Below are 27,462 nucleotides of genomic sequence, written 5' to 3' on the forward strand. Positions count from 1 at the left end.
TGAACAAACAATCGAGTTCACTGTACCACACACATGTTTTTAAAGCAAAGATGCAGCTGATGAGATAGGTACTCTTATGTGTACGCGGAAGCAGAGATTCGATCACTACGGTGACTTTCCAGCTTCACGATTACGTGGAGAACTCAGCATGGATAGGCGTTAAGAGTATTATTCGTACTAAATTAACTCATCGATGCGACAACCCCTTGCTTAAGGAGCTCTCTGAACTGCTGTATCAGGATGAAGATTATTTAATCAGTCCAGCGACGCGCCCGGGCGCCCAGCTTCAGCCAAGAGAACGAACACTCCCTACTCGTTTTATTTCAGAACGAGGAAAATAAAAATCAGCATCTCCAGTTCCAGAAATCAATCAGAGCTCCAACCTGTGCCTCTAGTGTTTTATCCGGTACAACTCGCTTCCGTTGAGCTGGTCGTTAGCACGTCATGTTGACGTGGACGCATGACCCTATCCGGCAGCCGCCTACAAAAGGGTAAGGAACGCGCAGATCTGCTCGCATCATCTCGACTCTCTCTACCTCCGTCTCGTTTCGAACCTATCATACAGAGAGAGCAGCACAGGGAGGAGGAAGGGAAAAAATGCTGGAAGGGAAGGCGACGGTGGAGGACACGGACATGCCGGCGAACATGCAGCTGCAGGCGACCTCGGCGGCGTCCAAGGCCCTCGACCGCTTCGACGTCCTCGACTGCCGGAGCATCGCGGCTCACATCAAGAAGGTCAGCACGCTAGCTGCTAATAATCAATCCCCAACACTAACTGCTGCTTAATTTGCAAGATGGAGTATGCTTTTGCTGAACGAATCGATTCGAAATGGCTGCGCGCAGGAGTTTGACGCCGTCCATGGCCCAGGATGGCAATGCGTGGTCGGCTGCAGCTTCGGCTGCTACTTCACGCATAACAAGGGGAGCTTCATATACTTCAGGCTGGAGTCGCTCAGGTTCCTCGTGTTCAAAGGCGCCGCAGAAAAATAAAATAGGGACCTCGGCCATATATAGCAGGCTTAGCAGCAACCAGCTGCGCTGCTGCGGGGAGCGTCTTCTCTTTGTGGTCTCTTGATCTCTTGATGGTTTACGGTGCGGCGGTTACTATGAAAGCGAAATGTGCTTGCAAGATTAGATGCAGCTGCCAGCTGCCTGGTGCGACCGCGCTGCAGTTCGCGAGTAGGGCGTGAAAGCGTTGAAGCGTGGGATTGATTTTACAACTTGGTTGTACATACATCGAAATAATTTGCCGAATTGTTCTCTTGGATCGAGAAATAATTTGTTTGGTTTGTTGTAGCACGCCTATTGTTCGTACCTCATTTTTTTTTATGTCCCCGTCGATCTTAGACTTTGGCTCCGTCCGGCCCAGTAAAGCCACCTGTTTTTTTTTTCGGTTAACACGCTTCGCAGCATCCTGACCTTTATTTCCCTTTAAAAAAATCCATCTGTTCTCTCGATGCAATTTTTGAGCAAAATCTGCATGCCCAAAAAACAAAACAATAACTCAGAAAAACTTATGCTATTAAACATTATCTCCTATTTAAAAAATTCCAAATATTCTGGAGCTAAAACCGTATTATTTCAAACTAAAGCTCAAATCTTTTCACCGATTTACGATGTGTTTTTACCGTCGAGTTCGTTGTGATGAGTGCTTTATGTTTCGATGTTTCTTTTCGAGCTAAAAGTTAGTACAAGAGTTACATGATTTATTCATAATTAGTCATCAGCTTGGAAATTAAATTTTACTTCAGATGTTTTGGTAAGTTTTTCTGAACATGGAAGTTAATAACGGTATGTTAACATATGGGTTACCGGACAATTCTCAAGTAATTATAAACTTCAAAGTTAGACCTCATTTTCCTATGTATAGTTGTTTTTTGTTGGAGCTCAAATGTTATCAACCAATACTGCATGAGTTACACCGGTTTCAACTTTCAACGCTATAAATCACTTTGGCATGTTTTGGACTTTTTTTACAAGCTCAAACTTATCAAACTAATAATATGTTACAAACCAGACTACTGACGATTAGTAATCTTACCCCAAAAGTCAGGCAACTATATCAGCGGAATGTAACTTAAAAACTTAATTCTCATGGTGATAACTTTAACATGGAAAATCAGTGTCATGTTGGTAACCATAACAAACGACGTAGGAGTATAATTCTATCCGGAACATCCGGGTAACTGCTTCACTACTACTGTACTCTCTCCGTCCACAAATAAGTGTACTTCTAGATTTGTCCTAAGTCAAAAATATCAAAGTTTGACCAATTTTTTTGGAAAACGTAGCAACATTTATGACCCCAAATCAGCATCATTAGATCCGTTTTGAAATGTAGTTTCATAATATACCGATTTGATTTTATATGTGTTGCTATTTTTTCAACAAAGTTGGTCAAAGTTAAATTTTTCTTGACTTAAAGACTAAATTAGATGTACACTTATTTGTGGACGGAGAGATAACGGTGCTAAAGTAAACTGAACAACTGGCTTTATTGTTTCGCAGCAACACATGAGTTTTGCCCCCCTATTTGAATCAGCCGTTCGCGCGGGAACTGTAAAAGGAACGCATGGTCGCACGAGCGCGCCTCGGACCCGGGCGGCGCGCGAATCACAGCGCCGCCGCGGCCGTTTTCACCTCCTCCGCCGCCGCCTCCTGCGAAAGGAACGGCGCGTCGGCGTTGGCATCGCTGCAATAGAGACACGGGTGCTGCCCCTCGAATCCCTGCTCCGCCAATACCGCCCTCGTCCTCGCCACGAGCTCCCGGTTGCTCACGGGCGCACCGTGCGCCGCCAGCACGCGCTGCACGGCGCTGCTGAACGCCCCGCACGCCTCTGCCTCTCCTCCTTCGTCCCAGGCCGGCACGTCCGCCGAGGTCTCGTCCGACTGGCACCCGCTCAGCAGTATCCCCCCGTCGTCCCGCCTCGCCGCCTGCGCCTGTGCGGCGCCGTGGGAATGGAACTTGGCGCTGGCGTCGACGCCGAAGAGCGCGAGAAGGTGGTCAGCGGCGTGGTGCTCCGAGGCGGCCATGCCGGACACGCCCGCGAGGTGTTCGAGCAAAACGCTGTACGGAAGAAACCGCCGCGTGGCGCGTCCAGTGCGCGCCCGCTGCAGTGACTCGCCGGCGTCGGGGACGAAGACGTCTGGCCCGATCTGCTCCTTCTCCATGTCGATGAGCCCGCCGCTGTGACACGAATCGGACACCACGGTCAGCCTGGAGCCCTGGGGCAGCATGTCCACCACCCGCCGGAGATCCGCCCCCGTGATCAGATTGAAATCGCACGGCACGATCGCCTCCTCGTCTTTCTCGGACTCTTCATGGCCATGGCCGTGGCCGGGGCGGGGAGGGACGAGGGTGCCGTGGCCGCTGTAGTGGAAAAAGAGCACGTCGCCGGGGGAGGCCCGGGCGACCATGTCCGCCAGCGCACGCTTGATGTTGGCGCCCGTCGGCAGGAGAAGAGTACGGTGGTGGCCGGACTCGGAGCGGTCCTCGTCGGTGAGGACGGCGATGTCGCCCGGAGCGAAGCCGAAGCGGGAGACGAGCGTGTCGCGGGCGGCGCGGACGTCGTTGATGCAGCCGCGGAGCTCGCTGTGGGTGCCGGCGTAGTTGCAGCCCACCAGCGTGGCCAGCCTCTTGACCGTCTTCGCCTTGTTCTCACCCTCCATCTGTTCTTGATTTCCTTTGCTAGTGGCTCGATCGATCGGTTGCTAACTTGCTACAAATGTGATTCGCGAACGAGATCGATATGGGATGCCTATAGCAATGTCTCTGAATTGAATGCCGTTTTATAGATGGATGATCGACCGATCGATCTCTGATTCTCTGTTGCTTGATCATGGATGCAACGCAAGAGATGTACGTTTGTGCTTGCGTTAAGCAAACCATTCCTATATGCCATCCCTTTCATACTTGCCAATTCGATCGATCAATTAATTAACCACAGCATTGTACACAGGCACTTACCGGATGAGTCGTCACGTGCTTACCCAAATCCGTCGGTGCTAAAAGCAATAATCCACGTACAGAGGAATGGTTTGCTTAATTAGTTTTGCCCGACCGTCTGTGATAAGCCATTTCCCAGAGAAGTGTTTGTTCAGAGCAGACTAATTGTGGCAGGATTAGAATTACGTCGCGAGGTCCAAGTCCTATATTATTAACTCGTTGCTTTGAAGTGGGGGAGAGATCTCTTGCTTGCGTGCAAGAAATGTGTAAGCCATAAACTGCACACAAACATCTGCCACTGCCTTTGAAGCATGCAATTTGTGTCCTTAACTGCAGATAAAAGCGATTGATTAGTCGATGAAGATGCAGATGCAGATAAAAGCCTGGTTTCCTTAACTGCATCGACCCATCTGCTTAATTAATTAGCATCCGTGTCAAGTCAAGTGCGCGTCTAGCTTGCAACCAGTGTTCGATTTGTTTGCACCGCGCTTGCTTCTACGCATGGTTCGATCCATGGTATTCGTACGCGAGTGTTTGCCAAGATTGTTAAAGACTGTCGCGACAATGAATACTGACACATGAATTTATCAGATGCAATAAAATAACAGAAAGAGAATTCCGACCTACCGGATTCGAACCAGTGACCTAAGGATTGATCTGGAAATACTACAGTCCTCCGCTCTACCAACTGAGCTAAGGTCGGATTATTGTCGTAACAACGTATGTATCTTATTTAATACATTACGTATAATTGAGTTCAGTGGGTTTTCCTTTCCGATCTTTTATGCCAACTGAGCTAAGGTCGGATTATTGTCGTAACAACGTATGTATCTTATTTAATACATTACGTATAATTGAGTTCAGTGGGTTTTCCTTTCCGATCTTTTATGCATGAAGTTTGTACCCAAAACAACGAAAGGCCCCGTTTATTCCACACTTCAGCAACGATTATTATGGTGGTGTGTCAGTGTGTGGAAGCAGCCAGCCACGCAGTGCAGCGATTGATTAGTCGATGGGCCGTACTGGTACTGCTGAGATATCCATGAAGATGCAGATGCTAGTACCGGAAACAGAGGCAATTGAATGAACATGCACGATCATAATAATAAACCGTGACATTAATCGGAATAATCACATCAGCAAGGACATAGGACTACGTAAGTGGAGATCCAATTCTAGAAAGGCAAAGCTGACTACTCCGGTGACAGACAGGCAAGCGTTTGGAATTTCAGATACCAGCAGATGAAGACAGGCAGGCACCCCATTGCCGTGAAACAGCCTACTGTCATGTCGTTTAGGATTTCCGTAGAACACCGGCCGGCCGGTTGGCATCGGCATCGGACCCTGGCAGGACGGGAAGAGAGGCTCTCCCTGCAGACCGTTCAATACGGGAAGCAAAGGGGAGAGGGCTAAGAATGGCAGGCACTTTCTAATAATAAAGCATGCGCCGCTCCCTAATTATACTCCCGGCCCTCTCTCCCCCTTGGCCACCGGGGCCTCTTTCTTCCCTTCTCCTTCTTGCCATGGACGCAACAATGCAGCAGGCGATCGGTCGAGCCCGCCAGCAGCCCGTGGATTGCAAAGGGCCACGGGAAGAATCATCCGTTCGGAACTGATCATTTCGTTCTTTCTTCTTCTTTCCCCACGCACTACTGCTCTCGATCGGCCTCTGCGCGCGACATAATATCGGGCCATCCATCCTTTCTCCTTGCCCTCCTCTTCTGCGCACGTCGCTCGAGGCCCGTAAAGCTGCACGCTTTACAGGTATATACGCCGGCCGGTATGATAATTTCCTTTCCTTTGTTGAATTTTCTATGTCGAATCCCCTTTTTGCTGCCGTTGGTCGAGCGAGGTCATGAAATGTGCCACTGTGAAGCCACGCGGTAGGTAGGTTAGTTTATGCTGGTTGCTGGAGCGGCGGAGCTCAGTGCGGCGATCGGGAAGCATGGCGCGGGAGGAGAACCGTGGGCCGCCGGCAGACCAAGCCGGCGGGGAGCAGGCTACAGGACCGTCCGGTAAGTAGTCAAGATGGATGGATCGGCAGTGCCTACATGGTTTCGTTGGTTGGTTCTCTGAAGAAGCGTCAGTTGGTTTTGGTTTTATGCAGATATGGATATGATGAAGGAGAAGTTCGCCAAGCTGCTGCTTGGGGAGGACATGTCCGGGTCCGGGAAAGGTGTGCCGTCGGCGCTGGCCTTGTCCAACGCCATCACCAATCTTGCAGGTTTGTTTGGCACATGCATCATTTGTATATGGAAGATGTGTTTTTGTTGTTGTAAACTTGCGATGCCAACAACAACTCGTTTGTACTATCTTTTTTGTCAGCTTCTGTGTTCGGCGAGCAACGGAAGTTGGAGCCCATGGCCCCCGACAGAAAGGCAAGATGGAAGAAAGAAGTGGGCTGGCTCCTTTCCGTGGCAGATCACATCGTCGAATTCATTGCCAAGAAACAAGTCTTGCCTAACGGCGTCGAAATGGAGGTTGAGCATGCCTTTCCTTTCCAACAGCTCGTGTGTGTCTATATATATATATATATATATATATATATATATATATATTTTATATTGTGGACTACTATTCACTTGATAATCTCTTCACATTCTGTACGCCTCTGCTGGTCGCAGGTAATGTGCACGCAGCAGCGAACGGATCTGCAGGCGAACGTGCCAGCTTTGCGAAAGATCGACACGATGCTTGTCGTAAGAAACTATAATTAACAACGCCGATCGATCCTTGAATGTCTCGATGAATGAATTGACACGTATATTCATCATCGACGCTGTTTGCCGTACGTGATCAGGATTACCTGGACAACTTCAAGGACCGCACCGACTTCTGGTACGTGAAGCGCGACTCGGCCACGGAAACCGAGAAGGAGGATTCGCAGAGGGGGGACGAGAAATGGTGGATACCCATAGTGAAAGTGCCCCCAAACGGGCTGTCCCCGGCGTCCAGGGCCTGGATCCAGCACCAGAAGGAGCTGGTGAACCAGGTGCTCAAGGCAGCAATGGCCATCAACGCCAACTGCCTCATGGAGATGGCCATACCCGAATGCTACCTAGAAACACTACCCAAGGTCCGTACGTACGTTTGTGGTTCATGTAGATTGTGGCTCTTTTTTGACATATGGAAGGGATGGAAATAATGCATGCAGAACGGGAGGGCGAGCCTTGGGGACGCGCTGTACCGGATCATAACGGACGTGGAGTTCGACCCGGACGACTTCCTGTCGACGGTGGAGCTGAACACGGAGCACAAGATCCTGGACCTCAAGGACCGCATTGAGGCGTCGGTGATCATATGGAACAGGAAGGTGCACAACAAGGACGGCAAGTCGGCGTGGGGCTCCGCGGTCAGCCAGGAGAAGAGGGAGCAGTTCGAGGAGCGGGCGCAGACCCTGCTTCTCATCATCAAGCACAGGTTCCCCGGCATCCCCCAGTCCGCCCTCGAGATCGCAAAGATTCAGGAAAACAGGGTAAGAATCCATTCATTTTGATGCAACGTTAACTGGGTCAGTGCTCGATCGTTAATTTCCTCCTCCTGCCGGCCGGGCTCATGCATACATACAACATTGCTGCCGGTTCCTCTAGGACGTTGGGTTTGCTATCCTGGAGAGCTACTCCAGGGTGCTGGAGAGCCTGGCCTTCAACGTCATGTCCCGGATAGAGGACGTGATCATCGCCGACAGGGTCGCCAGCGAGAAGGCCAAGAAAGACATGCCGCCGGGGTCAGCACAGCAGGCGATGGAGGCAGGCGCGGAGGGCCTCGACGGCGGCATGGCGGACAGCAGGACGCTGCTCGACTTCATGGGCTGGACCGGCGACCCGGAGGGCAAGGGCGACGACAAGTCTCCGGCGGCGCCGGAACAGGCGCAGGACGACGGGAGGCTCATGAAGCTGCCCAATATCATGACCAACCTCAAGAACACGTACATGGACGTCCTCGGCGGCCACCGGAGCCCGCCTGGTCGCACTTAGAGGCGATTGCGAGATTTTTGCATGTGTTTGATTTGGCGTAGTGTACATATATATATTCTGATAAAAACGGGCGGCCGCTTAATTTGTTGTGTAGCCCGCAGTTTTTGACTTGTGATTTTGCACGCTTCGAGCCTTGTCTCTGTATGATTAATCCTAAAGGATTGACCAATATATCGGATCTAGAGCCGTTTGTAAATTGATGAGAAATTTAGTTTTAGAGCTATTGGGACTTTAAACATGCAGCAATACAATGAGTCACTACCCTAAATCAATTTATACTTTAAAAAAATGTAAGATACGGTCGGAGCTCAATGAGAACAACTGTGTAAGAATGAACACGCGTACCCAAAGGGGAGTGGAGAACAGAGTACTACTGCAAGGCACACGTACCTAAAGAGGGGAGGAAAACAAGAGTACTGCAAACTGAGACACAAGCTGACATACAGACAACGAAACTGTGCATTATAGAGCGCTGCAGAATAAATACATGAGCGTTCAAGGGTAAAAAGCACCACATGCGCAGCTTATTATGAGATCGAAATCATCGTCATCTCGGAATCCTTTTGGTACAGAACTGCCTCCAAAAAACGAGTCTAATTGGTCTACTACAAGGCAAATTTCAGGAGGACAGCCAGCAAGCACAACTGGTTGAATCCTCAGCACACTGCTATAGGTGATTAAAGGTTTTATTTTGGGAGGGACTTGCCATGTTATCATTCACTTCACTTTTGTGACTGCAGCATCTATGGCATTTGCAAGATGGTCTACAGTCCTGGAGCTCAAACCAGCCATACTGATCCTCCTGCAAGATACAAATATGACTTGTCAAAAACAAAACTACCAAGAAGACATCAGCGTTAAAGTACTAAATGTTTTAACAATATGACTGCAAAGAAGATATCAAAGTTACACTACCAAACAATACAATTACCACCACAACAAAAAAATGTTACTTTTGATGACAAGATAAGTAAAATGGGTGAACTAGACAAGGGCACAAGGCATTACCCATCAGATGTCATGTAAATGTGGTATTCCTGCCTCATGAAGGCTACTTGATCGCTGTTGAGCCCAGTGAAAGTAAACATCCCAATCTGCTTAATGATGTGGGACCAATCTCCAGGTGTACCTGCATGATGTCAAAATGGCAAAATGCTCAGCAACTTCGGTATAGAGGAATAGGAAAGTGGATTACAAAACTGAATACTCATTAGTTCAAGATCAATTGTCCTAAATAGTTTACTGCACTATATGAAGTTCAGATTCAGGGATCGTAAGCTCAGGAACTTGGTAATGAACTATTCGGTAGAGAACATCAACTCGTTGCCAGAAAAGAGGAAACGGAGGAGCTGACAGATACCTCTGATGTTCAGAGCATTAAAAAGCTGTTGCCTCATGCTAATTATCCTGTTAGCCATGCCCTTCAGCTCAATAGTCCATTCTTCGAACATATCCCTAGTAAAATAAGGAAGCAGAATCAATAACAAAAACTAAGCACTGCCTTTCATTTCCTGGATGTTCTATCTGCCTATAAGAACTAATTTCAATATAACTCATATTCTACAATAAACAAGAATCATGACAAAGAATATTACCTGTTATTAAGAATGGTAGCCACGATAGTGGCACCATGAAGAGGAGGGTTTGAATACATAGGCCTAATTACAAGTTTGAGTTGACTTTCAACCTTGACAGCAACATCAGCACTTCCACAAACCTGAAAGCGTAAGTTGAGGTTTATTCCTCAAACAACTCAATAGAACCTTCTGAGATTTACCCATCAGTAAGTCTTTAAGAAAAAAGATACTGCATAAAGTTAGTCCATATAGGCATCGAGCTGCCCTATAATATACTGTGCATCAATAATTAAAGCATAAGTGGTATACGGTTTTTTTTAAAAGTATATACGGTTGTTAACTTGTACTCCCTCCGTTCCATAATTCTTGTCTCAAATTTGACCAAAAATGGTTGTATCTATTCCTAAAGGTGTATAGATACATGTAATATTTCGATAAGAATTATGGAACGGAGGGAGTAAAAGATTATGGAAGCTGGCCGAACTAAACTACTGTTGTACTTTCAACTGGAAACAAATGGCTAGGAATGATTGCCAATTTCATTCATCCCAAAGAAAATAATTCTTTCTTTTTTCTCTTGACAAAATTGAGAAAGGCAATTAAGACATTTGGGCAGGCCACTTCAGAACTACTCTGAACTATCTCTCTTGAGAAAAAGGGTGTCATACTTTTATAAGAAATACAACTGCATTTATAGTTGTATAGCAAACAACTGTGTATTTAATCACAATTGTATGCATTTTAGTAGTATCTGATTGCACAAGTGCACAGGCATTACTTCTCTGTAAGCTAGTTATTACCGTCAACATCACAGGAAGATGCCTACAACCTTGGCCAGATCAGGCCATAAATGTAAAGTTAACAAGAGTTGGTGCAAGATAACTTACAATGCTTAAAGCACCGACACGCTCTCCATACAATCCCATGTTCTTAGCATAGCTTTGAGCCATGAGCAATTCACCACCGTCAGCAACAAACATGCGCACTGACTGCGCATCTTTGTCAAGGTCTCCACTAGCAAATCCCTGTACAGGTAAATCATTTGAGGGACAATATCAAATGAGTAAGCTTTAGAAAAGAAAATATGTCATGTGAACAAAAACTAATAATTTTTGTGGCTAACAGTCATGTTTCCTAGAAGCATCAGTACTAAGTGTGTCAATATTTGACCTGATATGCGCTGTCAAAAAATGGTAGCAATGCTTTTGATCTCATCAGCTGCCTGATCTGTTCCCACTGATCCAGGGTTGGGTCTACTCCAGTAGGGTTGTGGGCACATGCATGAAGCAGTACAATTGCACCTTCAGGAGCAGAACTAAGGTCTTCTAACAGTCCTGTAATACAAAACATATTCTTGAATACTTGATCAACTAATAAGACAGATACATGCGCCGCCTGCAACAAACAGTGAGAATACACAAGTGTGCATTTTTGGAATTGCAATTTGAGCACATTGGAGCGTTATATCATTGAGGTGGTGTATAAAGTTATGAAGTGAAGTAGGTACCTTGGAAATCCAATCCACGGGTTGCAGGATCATAGTAGCGGTAACTCCTGGCAGTGAGACCAGCTAAGGTGAAGACTTTTGGATGATTCCCCCAGGTTGGCTGCGGGATGTAGATAGTCCGCTGGAGAACAGTTTTATGATTAAGCAATCAACACTCTGCAATTACATGTAGCAGCCAAAAAAAAGGAGACGAGAAAGGCTCCTTACTTCATGATAGTGCCTTGCAAGAAATTCACCTCCCACGCGTAAGGACCCAGTTCCTGATAAGCATTGCACCGTAACCACCCTATTCTCCTGAATAGCAGGACTATCACAAGAAAATGATAGGGACTTCAGTGAGACAACTTTACCCTTTCATATGAAGGTTTCACACAGAAGTATCATCAAATAAAGGTAGCGGGTAAAGAAACACACCTGTCGGCACCAAAGATAAGCTTAGCACTCAGCTTATTGAAATCAGCCAACCCAGTAATTGGCAAGTACTCCTTACCAAGTGACCTAAGGAAAGCAAGCAATCAGGCGTTAAATAATGCCATAGTAAATTTCTACCATTAGTAGTAAGATAATCGAAAGTTTTTCTCATGCGCAATCTATGTAAACCGATGCAAGCAACTTTCTATATATTGTAAAACGACAAACCCTGTCCCTTGCAAGAAACATAAATTGTTGCCACTTCTGCAAAGCATCTATGGGGAAATATCAAGCCATGTTATGCATGTAACAAACGACAAGGAAAACTCGAGTAGCAGTGCCGCACCAGGAACTGCAAGAACAACTACGTCAACTAATCCTACACGACCGTACAACATCAGAAAACAGCAAATATGGCCTGAAATATATTATAATCAAGTAGGTAGAACGGTACAAGTCGCTAAAAGACCGCAAGCTAATAAATTATACTGGCAAATACAGTCATGTATGATAACCACACGATCTACTAACAAAAGGATGCCAACGACAGCACTTTTTTTATACTAAAACGCGTATTATATCTACAGCCTACAGATTAGATCTAGTAACTAAATCTGAATGTTACCCGGTTCGGGATACAGACTCCAAATCTGAAGGCACAAACTCATGCGAATTAACTGAATTTGAAACCAGACTTACGGATTCTTGATCATCTGCAGCTCTGCACGCTTGACGACATTGAGCACCAGGGGCTTCCCTTCCTGCTCCGATCAAAACGCAGACCGGGGGTGAAATCCACCTCCAATACAAAAGAGAATAGCAGCAATCCAATATAAAAAAAATCCCCAAAAGGCCAAAACTCCTCTCACCTCAGTCCGGTAGGCGCCGACGCCGAGGTTGACCTTAACGGGGCTGGGATCCTTGTTGAACGCGACCGTCACCTACCACGACACCCAAACAAGCACCAATCAGGCCGACGGAACCAACAAAACGGCGCGATCACGCCGAAACCCAGCGCGACGGACCGACAGGCGGGGGAAAGGGAAAGGAAAAGGAGTAGGGTGGGAGATCCATGGGTGGGTCGGAAGAGGAGGAGGAGGAGGAGGAGGCTTACCCCGAGGATGGGATCCTCCGGGCCCTGCGGGACGCCGGCGAAGACGGAGGACGACGCCATGGTGGGGAAAGCTCGGAGGGAGGCTGATGAGTCGGCGGAGGTGGCGGTTGTTGTTGTTGCTGCTGCTGCTGCTGTTGTTGTTCGTGCGGAGGAAGGCAGCAGGTGGCGCACCAGCGTACTTAACCTTCGGTCGGCGCTAGGCCGCGCCGCGCGCACGTTAGCCGATGGCATCTCGGCTCGGCTAGGGTGCGCCGGGCCGTTTCGGGCGTGGCGCGTGCTGTGCGCTGCGTGGGGGCCTGGGGCGCGTGTGCGTGGGGAACAAACAGCGTGCTCGCACCCGGGATGGATGCGGCCGCCGGGGTTTGGCGTATAAAACGGCGGGCGCGGACGGACGGGGGCCGGGAGGAAGCGCAGCGGCGACTGACGTGGACGGCTGTTTCCGATTTTGTGCTCGTAGAAGCGATCACGCGAACTAGTAAGCGTACACGTCAAAATTCTCGCGTCTCCACGCTCGGCGGTCGGTGCCGTTGCGGCGTGGCGTAAGCGTAACGTGTCGGAAAGGGCAAGCTTCGCTACGGGGGTGAGCAGGTTATCGTGTCTCGCTGTAGTACGTCTTTGACCAACCTGTGGGGCGTGTGCATCATCAGCATCAGTATGCTGGTACTTAGTATTATTACAACACGATTTTTTTATTTTGAACAACACACGAGTCAAGAAATGTTTAGAGTGACAGAGAAAGTAGGGATCTCATCTCCGACGTGCCCAGCATGAACCGCGCGGTGGCCGGAGCTGTAGAAGAAGAAATGGCAAGTTGGCAAAGGAAGGTTGATTGTCTGGGGAGAGGTGGGATCTGATGTGATGGTTATCCAATAATTGGATTTAGTTTTCACACATTTTCTCTATTCCACTGAAAGCATAGCTTTTAAAGTCCTCGAAATTTGGAAGAAATTAAAAAGAAAACGTTCCTGATCATGGGCCGAGAAACATGATTGACGAGAGCCACCGCGACGACGAAACTTGGGCGAGAAGCCGCAGCTATCGTGACCTAGGTGTCCGGTGACGGCAAAGGGGAGGAGTCCCGACGAGATGATGCGACGCGCCGAGGGACCCATGACGGAGTGTGGGAGGAGTGGCGGTCATCGGGAACCCACACCTATGGCGCACCGGGAGAAGGTTCGGTCGGAGAGGAGAACCCGTGGGGAGGAGCGGTGGCCAACAGAGGAGATCTAGAGGAAGAGCTCTGTTGCGGAGGGGAGGGGTGAAAGGGAGAAGATAAGACGAGAAGGAGGAAATAATTAAGTGAGGACAGGTCGCATGAGGGATGGGTGATTTAACCGCTCATGGGGAGGTGGGGGAGGGTTGGGCACCAAAGAGCGTTTCCGCTTTACATGACCGGGACTGAAGGCATCGCCGGTTTACATGGTCAAGACTGAAGGTATTCGCTTGCCGCACGTCTCTGTGCTCCTTTGTTATTTCTACTCTACGAAATTGATTGCATGTCCATCCCGTCTAAACTAACAATCTTTCAACCTTCTTAACCTATATGTTCACAAATATAAAATGTGTTCGTCCAACGAAAAGAACCAACCCACACCTCTCCCCTAATCCTAGCCACCACCAATCCATCTCTTCTTTCGTGTGCTTCCCCTCGCAAGTCCCAATAGTCTCTACCTCTTCCTTCGTGTCCTTCCCAATAGTCACCGTTGGGCAAATCCCACACGTGGAGGCTAGATCTTAATGTCACTTAAGTGTTTTCAAAAGAACAATGAATATAAGCATTTTAAAGTGTGCACATTTAATCTTTAGGGAATGATGCGAGAGAAATCTTAATGTCACTGAATTTGTTCAGCAAAATTCTTTCACGTTATGCTTTTATACTACGTTCTATTCACATGGTAATTGAGAATCGTACTTCTTCCGTTCAACAAAGTATGTCTCAACTTTGACTAAATTTGAATGCATCTATACACCAAGTCATGTCTAGATACATGCAAATTTTGATAAACTTGAAACATCTTTTGTTGGACGAAGAGTTGATTTTTTATCCAAGACCATGAAAAAACAAACAAGTCATGTATGTGCCCTTGCACAACCGTCCCGTACAAATCTACACGTTCCAATTGTATCAACCAATACATCCTTTTAGCTGTACAATAAGTATTATCTTGCAAGTTGCAAAGATCCTGTCCTGTGCAACGATCTATTATATACTAAAAGTAATATAAGAGGTACCGAGAGAGGCTCCACGTTGATTCACATCACCTCAATTATTTTGGTCGTTGGATACGAGAGTTATGAAAGCATAACCGTTAGATCTGGTCTATCTCATACGTTTTATCCAGTCTGTCTCATAAGGTCACGTAAATCAATCGGCTCCGGCCAGACACACGTATATGAAGCGGAATCCAACTTCAAATCACGTTTTTTTCTTGAAAAAAAAGTCCATATCACGTGCACACAGGATATGTCGATCGGTATCTTCGGCAATTACGATCTCTTTGCCACCCTCTCTTGCTGTGTCCTCGCCTGAGCTCTCCAATTACCATAGCTGCCGCGGGGGCATCAGCCTGCCTCTCCCTACGCTGGCACCGAACAACGTGTTTTCTCCCCTCCCAAACCTCGTCTCTTTACCCTAAAGTTCTTTACAAAGCACGCAATAATTCTTCCCTTCTGATTATCCTATTTCTTTTTCCTAAGGAAATTTATATATGTACTTTCTCCGTTTCATAATTTTTATCTCAAATTTGCCTAAATATCTATGTATCTATTTCTAAAAAATGTCTAGATGTATGTATTTCGACAAAAAATATGAAACAGAAGGAGTATTTCTTAAGAATATATCTATTCTATTATATACTAAAAGCAATACAAGGGTTACTGAGGGGAGGCTACACGTTGATCTACATCACCTCAATTATTTTGATAGTTGGATACGAACTTAAATTTCTACACCATCTACAAATCAACGTCAGATACGTTAAGAAGACTCGCTAGCAAACAAAAAACTTACTACTCCCTCCAATCCATAATAAGTGTCTCAGATTTTATACCAACTTAGTGTGAAATTGTACTAAAACTGACACACTTATTATGGATCGGATGGAGTAACAAATATCTCTACAAACTAAAAACCGAATAGTTCATTATCTATTTTTTTTCCGAGTATCGATGAAATAATCACATAAAACTTCAAACTCACATTATGTTTTATTATGATGAAAGTTATACCTACTTATATCTATGCAAACAACTATCCATCAAATTCTCATGTGAACTTTAATTTTGTGTGTGTGTGTGTGTCACGTATAATCAGCCTATCAGCTAAATACCATAGGTTGATAGTTGATATGAACTTTAATTACGAATACTAAGCTAATATCACCTACAAATGATCAGTCGATCTGATCTGTGTCATCTGAATTGTTTAAACCGTTCGATACATGGTTCTAAAGAGAAAACGACACATTCATCCACATGAATTATTTTATTAATGGTATTTGAAGAATTATAACTTTATGTATCAACATGCGGCCATAAAATTCAATAGCACATACTAATTAACATTAGATACAAATGGACAACTCACTAGCAAACCAAAACTTACTACTCCCTCAACCCGATCCATAATAACTTTGTACTAACTACCGAGGTGGAGACAAGGCTGCACCAACCACCGCTCTCAATCAAATCCGAGCTTGCCGCCGGCCGAGTATTCTTTTTCTCCAAAGAATCAAATCCATGAAAAATACATGCATCCATGGATGATGGATGAATAGGATGAAAACACAAAACAAAATATCTTCCGATGATAAAAACACACGGAAAAGAGCAAGCAGATTTATTATGTACTAAGAGCAATATGAGGGGTGCCGAGGGGAAGCCTCATGTTAATCCACATCACCTCAATTATTCTAATTGTTGGATATGAGAGTTGCCAAAATACGACCGTTAGATCTACGTGACACATAAATTTGCTTTCAAATCGTGCGTTACATGTATGTGACACGTAAATTTGCTAACGTGAAGCAACCAGATGACGGATGAATCTTTTTTAACTTAAACGAACTCTTACGTGTCACGTTTATTTTCCATAAAGTTCCGTGCTTTCGCTGGAACCGCCACGCTCGCTGCTGGAGCATCCGCCACATGCCTTCGCTGGTGACGGGGTAGGCCAAGCTTTGGAAGGAAATCTTCGAGGCCACATCCATGATGAAAAACCTCTATGGATATGCGTGAACAAGGTTGAGTTGCAACAATTTATCGAGATCAAACAAATTAATATTATAACGAAGTGTTGCATGTACACTTTTGGTGTCGTGTCAATTAACTTAATTTTTTTACATTCAGTGGTAATTAGCGATTTAACGAGCTGCCATCTAAGAGTTTGGTGGTAATTACTAATCTTCGTCTCTGCGCAGGCGGCCCATCTGCTAGCAGCATTGCAGCATGGTGGCCTTGCAGCTTGCACGTGCGCGCTCAGTCGAGACTACTACCGGACACCGTCTCGCTCACTCGCTGCACTGCGTGCCCGCTCGCAAGAAATGCTTGCCGCATCATCCGTCCAAAATAATAATTAAATATTAAAATTATATAAGTTCAGCAATTTATATTGCAGATGATGTTACTAAACTACAAATCTGTTGCTACAAAATTTAATGACAACCTAATTTATAATATAATGTGTTACTGAATCAATCTAATTATGCAGAATATTCCATCTTATCATTTCAGATGATATTTCTTCACCAAAAACACGAGTGGATTCTTTCGCAGCGTGCCTTTATTTACGCTAAAAGCAGTCTCATACAATTTTAGTTCTAAACAGATGGGAAAACATGTATGTTAAACTTCTTAGGGGGCCAAACATCAGAGGGATAACAACATCATTGGATAGGCAGGACCAACCTACACCGGTTTAAGAAGGAGGTGTGGGACTGAAAGATTAGAGGACATAATGCAGTCTTTTAAGCTCTGGATGATTCCAAACTAAGGATTCTCTACGGGTCAATTACATGCGCCGCAGGTACATGAAATCGGATCAACTCGGTCGACTAAGCTTTATGGTATGCCGATAAATTGATATTACGCGATCGCTACTGGCCATCTTTTTAAGCTCCGCTCCCGAATGTTATATTGATTGAAAGCTGGTAAGATGAAATAAAAAAAGCTATGCATATTTTGGTTAAGTAAAATATATAAGAAATCAAATATTTCATAATACAAGTGTAGCCGCTCAATATGCGCGGTTCACACCAATTATTTTCAGCCGTTAGATATGAGTTCTACGAGTCCTACAAATCGTTCGTTTGATGTTCGTTCGGCTGAACTTCTAAAAAGAAACATCGAGTCCAAACTAACAACATGAAGCAGTGTCGGGAAGCGCCAAGCAGAGCAGTAACGGAGTGACAGTCAAGGGTAAGAGTACATACTGCGGCAGCGGCGATGGCCTGGCCGCCTAGGGGATTTGGGGAAAGAGAGGCTCACAGGAGGGATTTCACAATTTAGGTATGTAACTATATCCCTTAGAGCCTCCACGGTGGCGCTGGGCATAAGGGGAGGCAGTGTAAAGGTGCGCGTCCGGGGCGGAGGCGCTGTTGGGCGAGCACGGCGTAGGGTGCTGGCAGAGGCGGTGCGGGGCATGCGCAGGAGGTGCGGAGACAGGGCAGAGGGCGCGCGGCGGAGGAGCGGAGGAGGTGCAGGGGCGCGAGCGGAGGTGGTGCAGTGGGGTCTGAGAATTTTATGGGAAAGTGAGGTTGGAGAAGAAGAAGAGATAAGGGAAATAAGTAATTTATTCGCTCTTTTGTGGGTCTCTTCTACGTGCAAGTTTGGCATCATCAGCACTGTAGGAAAATTAAAATTTAGCATCAATGCCAAGTTGGACCTCTGTGGCAAATTTGGCTTTTGACACGCTGTGGAATCTCTTGGGTATACAAATCTCACGCCTTTGGTTTTAGAATTAAAAATAGGACGCATTAGATACGTATCGGACAAAATCCAATATCAGTAAATTATACTTCCTCCATCCAGATTTATAAGGCCTACATTGAATTTTGTGCCAAACTTTGACGAACAATTATAAAAAAAAATGTTGGTATATAAACATTATACTATTGATAGAGCTTTCTAATACGAGTACAACGATACTATCAAGTAATGTTTCGCTAAAGTTCTGCATAAAATCCCGTGCAGGCTTATAAACCCAACCAGAGGAGTATACCAGTATGACAAACAATCAAAAGAGGTATAAAAAAGAAACAGTCGTCAGCTAAAAACAATACAACAACGATTATTAGGTCTAACCCGTGCATTTCGCGCGGGCCACCATGCTAGTACCATGTAAAAACATTTTCATTAATTACTTGAATGGGCTTCAGAAATTCTTGTATAGTACGGAGCACGAACTGTTAGCGGTCTTCGCACCCCAATGCCTTCTTGATGTCGCGCAGCGTGCAGGAGACCAGGCCGATCACGGTCTCCGCCGAATCCGGCGAGAGCGTGGCCGTCAGCGACGAGCTGGCCAGGACCTGGAAGGCCACGGTGACCAGCGACCCCGCCGCCACGTCTCCCTTCCTCGACGACGACGTGATCACCGCGGGCCTGGAATACTCCAGCCCGTCCGGCACGACGGCGAAGCCGCACGGCAGGACGGCCACGCCGCTGGAGTCGTGCCCGCTGATGACCGGCTGCAGGACGGCCGCGTCCACCGGCGCGTACGCGACGATCGCCTCGCACGAGCTGGTGCAGCTGCTGTCCTGCACGATCCACTTGCCGCCGTGTTGGGCGCCTGCTGACGATGAGGCCGCCTGACATCCAGAGAAAGCAGCAGTAGAAATGTCTGACTCCACCGGAATTAACGTTTGTGCCGTGAAAGGTCTGAGTTTCGTACGTGTGAATTGCCGGTGGAACTTACGTAGGCGGTGACGCAGTTGCCACGGTCCTTTCCCTTGGCCAGGTTCACGCGACGCTGAACAGTTCCTCCAGACAGCGTGGCATCCCACTGCAGCAGTAGCAAATTTGACGGGGATCAGTTAGAGCGACGCGAATCCTGAACAGAGCTGTGCATGCATGCATGACAAAGTTTTGTTCTTACCTCTGGCCGCCGTGATTCGTCCCTTACGAAATCCAGGAGAGCCGTGGGACTGACCGGGAGCCACGTGGACAGCACGGCGCAGACGATCAGCCCCTGCGGCTCGCCGCCGGCACTCCTCCGGGACGTCACCCGGATGTCCCCAGCGCCGGCTCTCGTCACCCTGCTCCACGCCAGGCCACGCGACCCGCCGATGCTGCGGCAGAGGCTCGCGGTCATCCGGTGCGCCAGCTTCAGCACGCTCCTCCGGCCTGCCAGCGTGGAGACCCCTGCACAAGCACAATGCACAGAATTCCTTCCGTAACCAAAGTCAAGATGGCCAGCAAATCGTACGGTGCAGCGTGCACTGAAGCTTTAATAATCTACCGTTGGAGTCCCTCGTCGGGACGTTGGTCGCCACAGAGAAGACCATCCTCTCGCACTGGAGCTGCAGCGTGGCCAGCCAGCGCCTGGCCCCGAACGCCAGGCCGCTCGCCGTGACTGCCCTGTACATCGACGGCGCCCCGGCGGACTCGGGGCGTCTGGTGTGCTCCACCCAGGTCACCCTGGAATGCCCGTTTGTCTGCTCTTCGATGATGCATCCCGAGGGATTCTTCCAGCACCTGGCCGGCGGCGATGGGTCCATGCCACCGGCGTCTGCCTTGTCAAAGGACACGTCCACGGTGGCCCATTTCTCGGCGGCCAGCTTCTTGCAGTAGCGGGCGAAGTAGAGCTCCCTTGTGGGAACCATCGGTGTCAGCATCTGGACCTCTGCGAACATCTGAAGCAAGCAACCAAATTAGCCGCCGCATGATTTATCGACCAGAGCAGAAGCAGAGAAAACTACGAACAGATCGTCAGGCCTACCAATTGCACGACGCCGTCTGGACCGTCGTCGTCGTCGTTCTCGCCCGTACGGATCACGTCCAGCGTCGATGCCTTCGCGATCATGGGAAGGAATAGCTCTTTCCATTGGTTCTGCACATAAAATTTCAAAGACGTGTTGCATACATGAATGTCCGAGAAAGAACAGAGCGTAAAGAGATTCGGGAGATATGAGTGGTACGCACCACATCCATGAAAGCATGCACGAGCTGCGTCGCGTCAATGTAAACAACCCCGCTTTCCCGTGACGCCTCAACCGACCACCCGGCTCGCTGATCGCCGGAGCCATCATCGTCACGCCCGAACAACCGCAGGTACTCGTCGTAGTTCAGAATGTCTCGCCCCGTCTCGAGGCTCCGCACCCACAGAGGCTCCCCGCTGGAACACATCGTCGTCAGCTCTTCCAGCGCACGGCCGGCCAGCTCCAAGATGCTCTGCTTGTCGTGGCCCGTTAAGCCGCCGCCGTAATCTTCCACCGGGTTCCGGCTGTTCGTCTGCAGTAGTACGGTGCCCGCGGAGAAGGCCGGGGAAGCGACTCCGTCGGTAGAGACGGCTTTTCCAGCGTCGCTCGCAGCTTCTCTATCTGAAACGTGTTCCACTTCAGCAGCGATCAGTGTCTGCAAATAGCAGCAGATCGGCACCCAAGACTGAAGAAGCAGACGGTTAGGGGGCGCAAATTAACCTCGGCTTTGAGTCTGGCGTTCTCGAGCTGCAGCTGCTCTTCTTGCCTGGCCGCCGCGGCGGGGTCGACGTCGTCGCTCGAGGCTGCTTCGACGCCGCAGTTTGCACATCGTGATGGTCTCCTGGCGAGCTCCCTCATGGCGCGGTTCTCCTTCTGGACATTCTCCAGCTCGGACTTGAGCAGAGAGTTCTCGTGCCGCTCTTGAATCGCCTGTACAGATTTCAGGCGTGAGTTTCTATTATTCGTTCTTCGGGTTCATCTGTGAGATCAAACTACTATTGTTGGACGGTCCTAGTAATTATTGAGAAGCAAAAAAAGTGTGATCGGAGGCTCGGAGTGCCACATGCATGCATGCGTGGTGAGTGGTGACTGGTGATTAACCTTGATTTGAGTTCGTCGGTTCTGAAACCAGAACTTGACTTGGCGTGGAGACAAGCCTAGCTGCTCGCTGAGTTGCTGTCGCTGCTTTTCATCTGGATGTGGCGACTCTTTGAACACCCTGACAGCACCGAAAAACATCTCAGCAGCCAAAAAATAATATGGAAAGAGAAGGCTGGTGATTCTCAGTACTTTGCATTAAGCACATGCTACCTCTGTTTTTAAATATATGATGTTCCAACTTTGTTATAAGTCAAAGATTTAAAATGTATACAAAAAATTTACACTAATATCTCCCTCAGTCCTATATTAAGTGACTCAAATTTGTCTAAAAATGGACGCATCTATATATGCTAAAATACGTCTAGATATACGTAATATTTCGGCACTCAATATGGGACGGAGGGAGTATCAGACAAGTATATTGTTTATATATAATTATTAAAGCGAAAGGACATGAAGTCACCATGTCGTCTACATAGACTAAATAATCTTCACCATTAATCATTGTATGTCCAGATTATAATGATTTAGATCTAAAGATAGAAAAATAGAAATGATAAACAAGATATATAGGCCTGGCTCATATTTGAAGACAGAAATAAACATGTTCAGATAGAATCACACATACATATAGTCATGAATCAGTGATTGCCATGTTAGAAAGAGGACCAGAAGTTTTAGAGAGCTAGAATCAAATACAATTGCTGCCAAAACTGTGAGAAAATAAGAAAGAAAAACATTATTCTCAACTAAAACACGTCATGTCGGCCAGCATCGCACCACGAAGCGAGCAGGGGTTGATCTGACGACAAGCACTTGGTTGCTCTTAATCAAGTTTACCCACAAAAGAAATCATGGTTATTAAAACAAGAGGGAAAAACCAACATGTTATCATGTATAGGCTAAATTATGTCGATCGTCGGTCGTGATGGGTTAATCGTCAAAGAAAATTCCATAAAATCTATAATAAGTCTAGTCATGCAAATGTGCGGGTCACCCGTCTAATTAGGATGATGGGAAATAGAGGAAGAAATGTGATCTGAACTCAAGAAGTAAAGATGCCACTTGATAAAAAATAGGCCTGCGGGGGAACAAACCTCCCGATATCGTTTGAAAGAAGAAAACCTTCTCACACAGGGTTAGAAATCCCCGAATCTCATGCCCCATCCATACACGGCGGATGTCAGTTGATAAAGTAGGTGGCGTTTAACTAAGTTGAAATCAAAATCCAGAATACGACCTCTTCCGAAAGAAAAGAATCCTGAATACGTCGACTTTCCTTTCAAAGCAGAACGAAGAAGAAGAAAAATATAATGATGGATCATGAAGTCCGGCCTCTTATTTGTTGGCGACCCACATATATTCGACCGATGGGTTCCTGGCCATGTGGCTCACTCAAGCAGTTTCACCCTTCGAATAGCCCACCCAACAGTTCCTCCAAGTCATCGGGGGTGCTTTTTCCGAAGATGATGCGTTTCTCTAGCTCCGGATGCTCCTCCAAGTACTCGCGGTAACCTGAAATAACTCTGTCAGTGATGGTTCTGCGCAGCATGCGCCTGAGCTCAGGGCTTGGGACCTTCCAGAACCTCTGAAGCCGGTAGGTTTGATGAAATGCGGACTCGAATTTAGCGAGTGACGAGCCGTTGTTCCAGCGACGTAGCAGCGGTCCAGGATTCGGTTCTGATATGCAGGACAGCACATGCGCCCAAGAAACTTCGAAATAGCAATCTATGTACCTTTTGCTTGCCGATGGAAGTTCCCAATGGTTTATTCGGACCCATGCCAGAAGCTCCGATGGCTCCAGCTGCTGCGTCACGAAGCAGGAATTATTCAGCAGGAACAGGTACCTCAAGCCTGGATCCGAGCACATTTCCGATTTTCTACAGAGCAGACCCTCCAAGAAATCGACCGTGTCTTGTATCAGGGCGCGGAGATTTTCAAAGTGGTAGTTCAGCACAGCGCTCCTGATCAGCACGATGAAATCCACAAGGACCGGGTGTTTCTGTGGACCTCACCTCCTCCTCGTGGGATCTCGATGGCCCACGAGTCCTCCTCCATCAGGGCCCTAACCTCCTCCGTCGTGCTGAATATGGCTGCGTTCAACCTGTTTTCTTCTGTTGACAACGAGCCATTTATATCGTCGATTATGCTCTGGGTTTCTTGAGGGATCGGCCTGCGTGACCACTTGAACGATGGGGCATCCGAGACACAGACATACATGTTCAGCACGGCCCACAGCTTCTCCCCCGGCCCCGGAGACGGAGACGGAGCAGCAGGAACGATGGCGTCGACGAAGCCGAGCATCTTGGCGATGCTCGCTTTGGCAAATCGTGCGCTCGCCGGCGTCGGCTCATCGACGTTCGCGAGGTGCAGCTCTCGCATGCTGAGAAGGATGACAGCAAAAGCTCGGATCCAACTCTCAACCAAGCCTTGGAGCGGCAACCCTTGGAGCTGCTCCTCGTGGATTCGGAGAACCCAATCCACGTCGAGCTCTAAGAACCACCTCTCCAGGGCATCGTCAGGCGCGTCGTGGAATGCTTGGACCATGCACTGCGTGTACCCGTCGACGACCATCCGGCGAGCAATCGCCCTGAGCTCCAGATCGCAGAGGGCCCTGGCGCCCGCAGCGCCGGCATGCGCGGAACCAGAGGAGAAACCGGAATTGCTGGACGGGTAGGAAGAAGAAGCACCGGAGTGGCTGGAATAGCTGGAGCCGGTGCTGCCGGGCTGGGAAAGAGGGCCGAGGACCTGATCAGACCTCCCGTGACGGCGACGCCCCGGATCAAATCGCGGTAGAAGTTGCACGGCGGCGAGTAGGCAGCACGCGTGGAGTGGTCAAGGTCATCGGTGCTCTCCTCCAACACTGCAGCGAGCCGCCCAGCCATGCTAATGCTAATGCTAGCTGCTCCTACTGGTGGGTTGTGGTTGAGGACGAACAGGATCGCTTCAACTTTTGCTTATAGCCTCGATTAGCTTGATGTTCTGTCTTAATTTACCCACAAGATTGGGGGCACAAGTGCAGACCCGGACACCGAGTCAACGTCAATAAATGGGGCGGCTAGAAAGCACGAGTAGATACCAGCTTCTCCTATATCCTTCGTCACAACCTTTTTTCTCTCCAACCGCGTTGATCAACCCACTCTTCTACGCGTTACTCGTTAAGTGCATCTCAAGGGTAACCTTTATTTGTCCTCCTCATTTATTATAAAAAAGCCTCTCCCATTTATGTTTTCGTGAGTCTTTGACATGTGGACCAAGAAAACAAGTGGACAATGTTTGAAAAAGTTTTGCGCGAATAGGAAATCCCAATACTCTTCTCAAATTTGGGAAGAAATGTGGGTTGTGTATCACTTTGGACAAATAAGGGTTCTCATTGGATTATAATTTGATCATGAACCCACATATGGACAAAAGTGGACAAATGGGGAAAAATTGGGGGCTTTACTTGGAGATGTCCTTAAGGTTAAAGCTTTTCTCGATACTTTTGACTAGGTGACGCATAGTTAATGAGGAAAGGTCACGAGGTTGTCTTTTTATGCTAACTACCGCCTCTTCGTGCAAACGAACACAAAATCGTTAAATCTCTCGCAAACCTATTCAACGCTAGTTATTTTATTTCTTAAAAAATTCAAATTAGACGATCCACTTGGAGAAACTAACGCAGGGTCCAAATTTATCATAACATTATAAAAACAATCCAATTCAAGTGTGATGGAAGCAAACCAATCTGATCGGTAAGGAGGTATGGAAATTGAATTCATAGAAACCTATCTTGACTTCGCATCGGTTTAAAACCAATCAATAGGAAGGACACGATAAAAAAGGCCAGACCAGCAGTGCGCACAGGGACAACAATCGAAGCAATTAATAAAAAGGCCAGACCAGCCACCGAAACCATCGGCAATCGCCATTGAAACCGACAATCTGACAACAGAAATATGATCGAGTTGTTTGAAGACACATGGTGACCCAAAACTTGAAGACATCACTAGCGAGCACTCGTCGGAGTTCAATCAACGTCCATTTCCGCACACATTGTCGGAATTCAATCCACAAAAAATTCCGCACACACATGGGCGGAGCCAGTGCCCGGCCACCCCGGGCAATTGCCCAGGCTCTCCTAATTGAACCTTACTTAACTAAAAGAAGCAAGATGATTATATTAGCATGGAAAATTTCAGTTTAGAAAGATATCTTGCCCAGGCTCCAATTGTCGGCTAGCTCCGCCACTGCGCACACATGCGGAGGTAGCCCACAACGAGTGGAGGCGGGACTGGCCGAGCGACAGTGAAAGCGTCGGCCGATGCCTGAATTACAAAGGCATAGGCGATGGGTGACGTTGCACACTAGGTAAAAGAACGAAGAGGAGAACTGAATCGGTCGAGTCTTTTAGGTGATTTAAAAAAAAACTTTGTTAGATATGGGCAAAATATGTATGTGGCTTAGCGAGTGTAACGCCGTATCCAGACCGACCGTAGTTGACGTCATAAATCATGATGAATTAAAGAAAACTAATTTCAAATTGTAGTGAGGAGTAGTTTTTTTTAGCACACCGTATGTAACTACAAATGGTTTCCATTTTTTATTTTTTAGGAATCTCACATGGTTTCCTTACGTGATCTCTTTCTAGGCTAGGCTCTGCGTGGCCGTGGGCCTTTTATCAGGCACCAGCTGTTTCACACCTATCCAGACCTGGCCCTATAAGGTTTTCCTCCGAGAAAAGAAAAGGACCCGGCCCTATAAGACGTTAAGCACACACACCGGACAGAAATTCTCATGCGCATATCCCACATCGATCACAAGCGCAGCGATCGATGCATGTACTGACTACTGAGGAGATCGCATTGAGCATGAGTTCTCCAAGGACTAAAGGCAATGATCATCTGTGCTGGGTTAAGGAAAACTTACGCTTCCATGACCCTAACTTGTTCAGCGGTGTGCCTGTGGTAGCTCTTCCTGCTCCTTTTCTTCTTGTTACCCCCATCGCCGTGGCCTTCTTCTCCGTCGCCATCGCCGGACGGGCTGCCCGGCCCCGTGTTCTCGCTGCTGATCTCTACCTCCTCGCCTCTGATCCCACCATCCCACTCGTCGCCTTCTTCAACTTCCTCCCCACTAGTCGCCGCCGGTGCATTCCTGCCAAACGCACCTGCCTGCGTACGTACATGTACCAACATGATCGAAAAACAAAAAACTCGGTCATTTGCTAAACATAGCTTGTTTTTACAATTAACTCATGATCTAATGTATCCATGATGCATGTTATCTGCAAGCTAGAGAGGATAGGTTCTCTGACGGACAAGCGAGAGGGAGAGCGCCGGAGCTGCAAAGAAGTCCTTGGTGCGCGGCCGGCTGCTCCCCATAGTACTACTATTGATCGATCTCCCTGAAGTTGAGAGCAAAGAAGCTACGTGGCCGGACAAACCGGTCGATCTTAGCTTTAATTTGTGGGGAAGGGGCCGAAGGGCGCCGATCGGGCGGCATAAGGAGGAAGGGAACAAAGGAATTACGCGCGTGAGAGAACCACGATACAGCACACAACTAACTGCTGCGCGGCGTTTATATCAGCTGGGATCAGGTTGGTATGGCAGACAGGCAGTTAGCTATGAGATTGTTTTCCAGAGGAGTTAGCTATGAGATTGAATGGTAGTTATGCGCGAAGGGGCGTGCATGTAAGATGGGGCGGTGCTTACTCTTAAATGAATGCGCGAGTAAGCTGATGCGGATTGCGGACTCGTTATTGAAGTGGTAAAGCTTGCGGCGGGAGCCTACTGCTTGGCCGGCGTCGTGTTTTTGGACATGCCCGGATAGTTAGCTAGCCAACTGAAGATCTCTCCATGCTAGCTAGCTAGTCCCACCGACACAAACTGCTGTCTTCTGAACGTCTGAAACTGTCCCCCTGCCGTATTTAGTATACGT

The 27,462-nt window shown here is 47.6% G+C and overlaps 5 protein-coding genes and 1 non-coding gene across 9 annotated transcripts; 2 read left to right on the forward strand and 4 right to left on the reverse strand.

Moving 5' to 3' along the window:
- Positions 1 to 493: 493 nt before the first annotated feature.
- LOC112271156 (dynein light chain LC6, flagellar outer arm-like) lies at positions 494 to 1,299 on the forward strand. The gene is made up of 2 exons (XM_024460220.1): positions 494 to 735; positions 844 to 1,299. Exons 1-2 carry the CDS (start codon positions 598 to 600, stop codon positions 988 to 990), a joined length of 285 nt encoding a protein of 94 aa, XP_024315988.1. The 5' UTR covers positions 494 to 597; the 3' UTR covers positions 991 to 1,299.
- A 774-nt stretch (positions 1,300 to 2,073) lies between these two features.
- On the reverse strand, positions 2,074 to 3,779 carry LOC100829185 (metacaspase-9). Its single transcript, XM_010234057.3, has one exon. The coding sequence runs from the start codon at positions 3,667 to 3,669 to the stop codon at positions 2,614 to 2,616; it is 1,056 nt and encodes a 351-aa protein (XP_010232359.1). The 5' UTR covers positions 3,670 to 3,779; the 3' UTR covers positions 2,074 to 2,613.
- A 784-nt stretch (positions 3,780 to 4,563) lies between these two features.
- Positions 4,564 to 4,649, reverse strand: TRNAY-GUA. The gene is given in 2 exon segments: positions 4,564 to 4,599; positions 4,613 to 4,649. It is a non-coding gene; the product is annotated as a tRNA-Tyr (tRNA).
- Positions 4,650 to 5,140: 491 nt separating this feature from the next.
- Positions 5,141 to 8,169, forward strand: LOC100829485 (rop guanine nucleotide exchange factor 9). Of its 4 annotated transcripts, none has more exons than XM_024459863.1 (8): positions 5,141 to 5,726; positions 5,834 to 5,961; positions 6,054 to 6,170; positions 6,272 to 6,426; positions 6,571 to 6,645; positions 6,747 to 7,022; positions 7,101 to 7,421; positions 7,537 to 8,169. In XM_024459863.1, the coding sequence occupies exons 2-8, from the start codon at positions 5,892 to 5,894 to the stop codon at positions 7,921 to 7,923; spliced, it is 1,401 nt and encodes a 466-aa protein (XP_024315631.1). In that variant the 5' UTR covers positions 5,141 to 5,726; positions 5,834 to 5,891; the 3' UTR covers positions 7,924 to 8,169. The 4 variants fall into 4 exon arrangements, with proteins under 4 accessions (XP_024315631.1, XP_024315632.1, XP_024315629.1 ...); XM_024459864.1 differs by having other exon boundaries at positions 5,141 to 5,710; XM_024459861.1 differs by having other exon boundaries at positions 5,142 to 5,726; positions 5,823 to 5,961.
- Positions 8,170 to 8,364: 195 nt separating this feature from the next.
- On the reverse strand, positions 8,365 to 12,871 carry LOC100824909 (aspartate aminotransferase, cytoplasmic). Its single transcript, XM_003569814.4, has 12 exons — positions 12,533 to 12,871; positions 12,288 to 12,359; positions 12,118 to 12,179; positions 11,422 to 11,505; positions 11,215 to 11,314; positions 11,008 to 11,128; positions 10,671 to 10,834; positions 10,388 to 10,525; positions 9,519 to 9,640; positions 9,284 to 9,378; positions 8,932 to 9,052; positions 8,365 to 8,725 (listed from the first exon to the last, which is right to left on the reverse strand). Exons 1-12 carry the CDS (start codon positions 12,761 to 12,763, stop codon positions 8,641 to 8,643), a joined length of 1,395 nt encoding a protein of 464 aa, XP_003569862.1. The 5' UTR covers positions 12,764 to 12,871; the 3' UTR covers positions 8,365 to 8,640.
- Positions 12,872 to 18,676: 5,805 nt separating this feature from the next.
- Positions 18,677 to 27,079, reverse strand: LOC100829793 (homeobox-leucine zipper protein ROC9). The gene is given in 11 exon segments (XM_024458248.1): positions 18,677 to 19,335; positions 19,443 to 19,529; positions 19,623 to 19,888; positions 19,986 to 20,379; positions 20,466 to 20,576; positions 20,669 to 21,016; positions 21,019 to 21,066; positions 21,166 to 21,375; positions 21,547 to 21,664; positions 26,455 to 26,696; positions 26,844 to 27,079. Coding segments are annotated over 11 exon segments (2,286 nt in total). The 5' UTR covers positions 26,907 to 27,079; the 3' UTR covers positions 18,677 to 18,936.
- Positions 27,080 to 27,462: the final 383 nt, after the last annotated feature.

The sequence above is a fragment of the Brachypodium distachyon genome, chromosome 2 (assembly GCF_000005505.3).
Source record: "Brachypodium distachyon strain Bd21 chromosome 2, Brachypodium_distachyon_v3.0, whole genome shotgun sequence".
NCBI lineage: Eukaryota > Viridiplantae > Streptophyta > Magnoliopsida > Poales > Poaceae > Brachypodium > Brachypodium distachyon.

What these genes read in the sequence shown, in the direction of transcription:
- LOC112271156 (XM_024460220.1), top strand. Translation starts at nt 598, where the DNA reads ATGCTGGAAGGGAAGGCGACGGTGGAGGACACGGACATGCCGGCGAAC. An exon ending in TCGCGGCTCACATCAAGAAG is followed by an intron (nt 736 to 843) that starts GTCAGCACGCTA and finishes GGCTGCGCGCAG; the next exon opens with GAGTTTGACGCCGTCCATGG.
- LOC100829185 (XM_010234057.3), bottom strand. Translation starts at nt 3,669, where the DNA reads ATGGAGGGTGAGAACAAGGCGAAGACGGTCAAGAGGCTGGCCACGCTG.
- LOC100829485 (XM_024459863.1), top strand. Translation starts at nt 5,892, where the DNA reads ATGGCGCGGGAGGAGAACCGTGGGCCGCCGGCAGACCAAGCCGGCGGG. An exon ending in ACCTAGAAACACTACCCAAG is followed by an intron (nt 7,023 to 7,100) that starts GTCCGTACGTAC and finishes TAATGCATGCAG; the next exon opens with AACGGGAGGGCGAGCCTTGG. An exon ending in CAAAGATTCAGGAAAACAGG is followed by an intron (nt 7,422 to 7,536) that starts GTAAGAATCCAT and finishes CGGTTCCTCTAG; the next exon opens with GACGTTGGGTTTGCTATCCT.
- LOC100824909 (XM_003569814.4), bottom strand. Translation starts at nt 12,763, where the DNA reads ATGCCATCGGCTAACGTGCGCGCGGCGCGGCCTAGCGCCGACCGAAGG. An exon ending in CCGTGGATTGGATTTCCAAG is followed by an intron (nt 10,835 to 11,007) that starts GTACCTACTTCA and finishes TTTGTATTACAG; the next exon opens with GACTGTTAGAAGACCTTAGT. An exon ending in GTGTCGGTGCTTTAAGCATT is followed by an intron (nt 9,641 to 10,387) that starts GTAAGTTATCTT and finishes TTACGCTTTCAG; the next exon opens with GTTTGTGGAAGTGCTGATGT.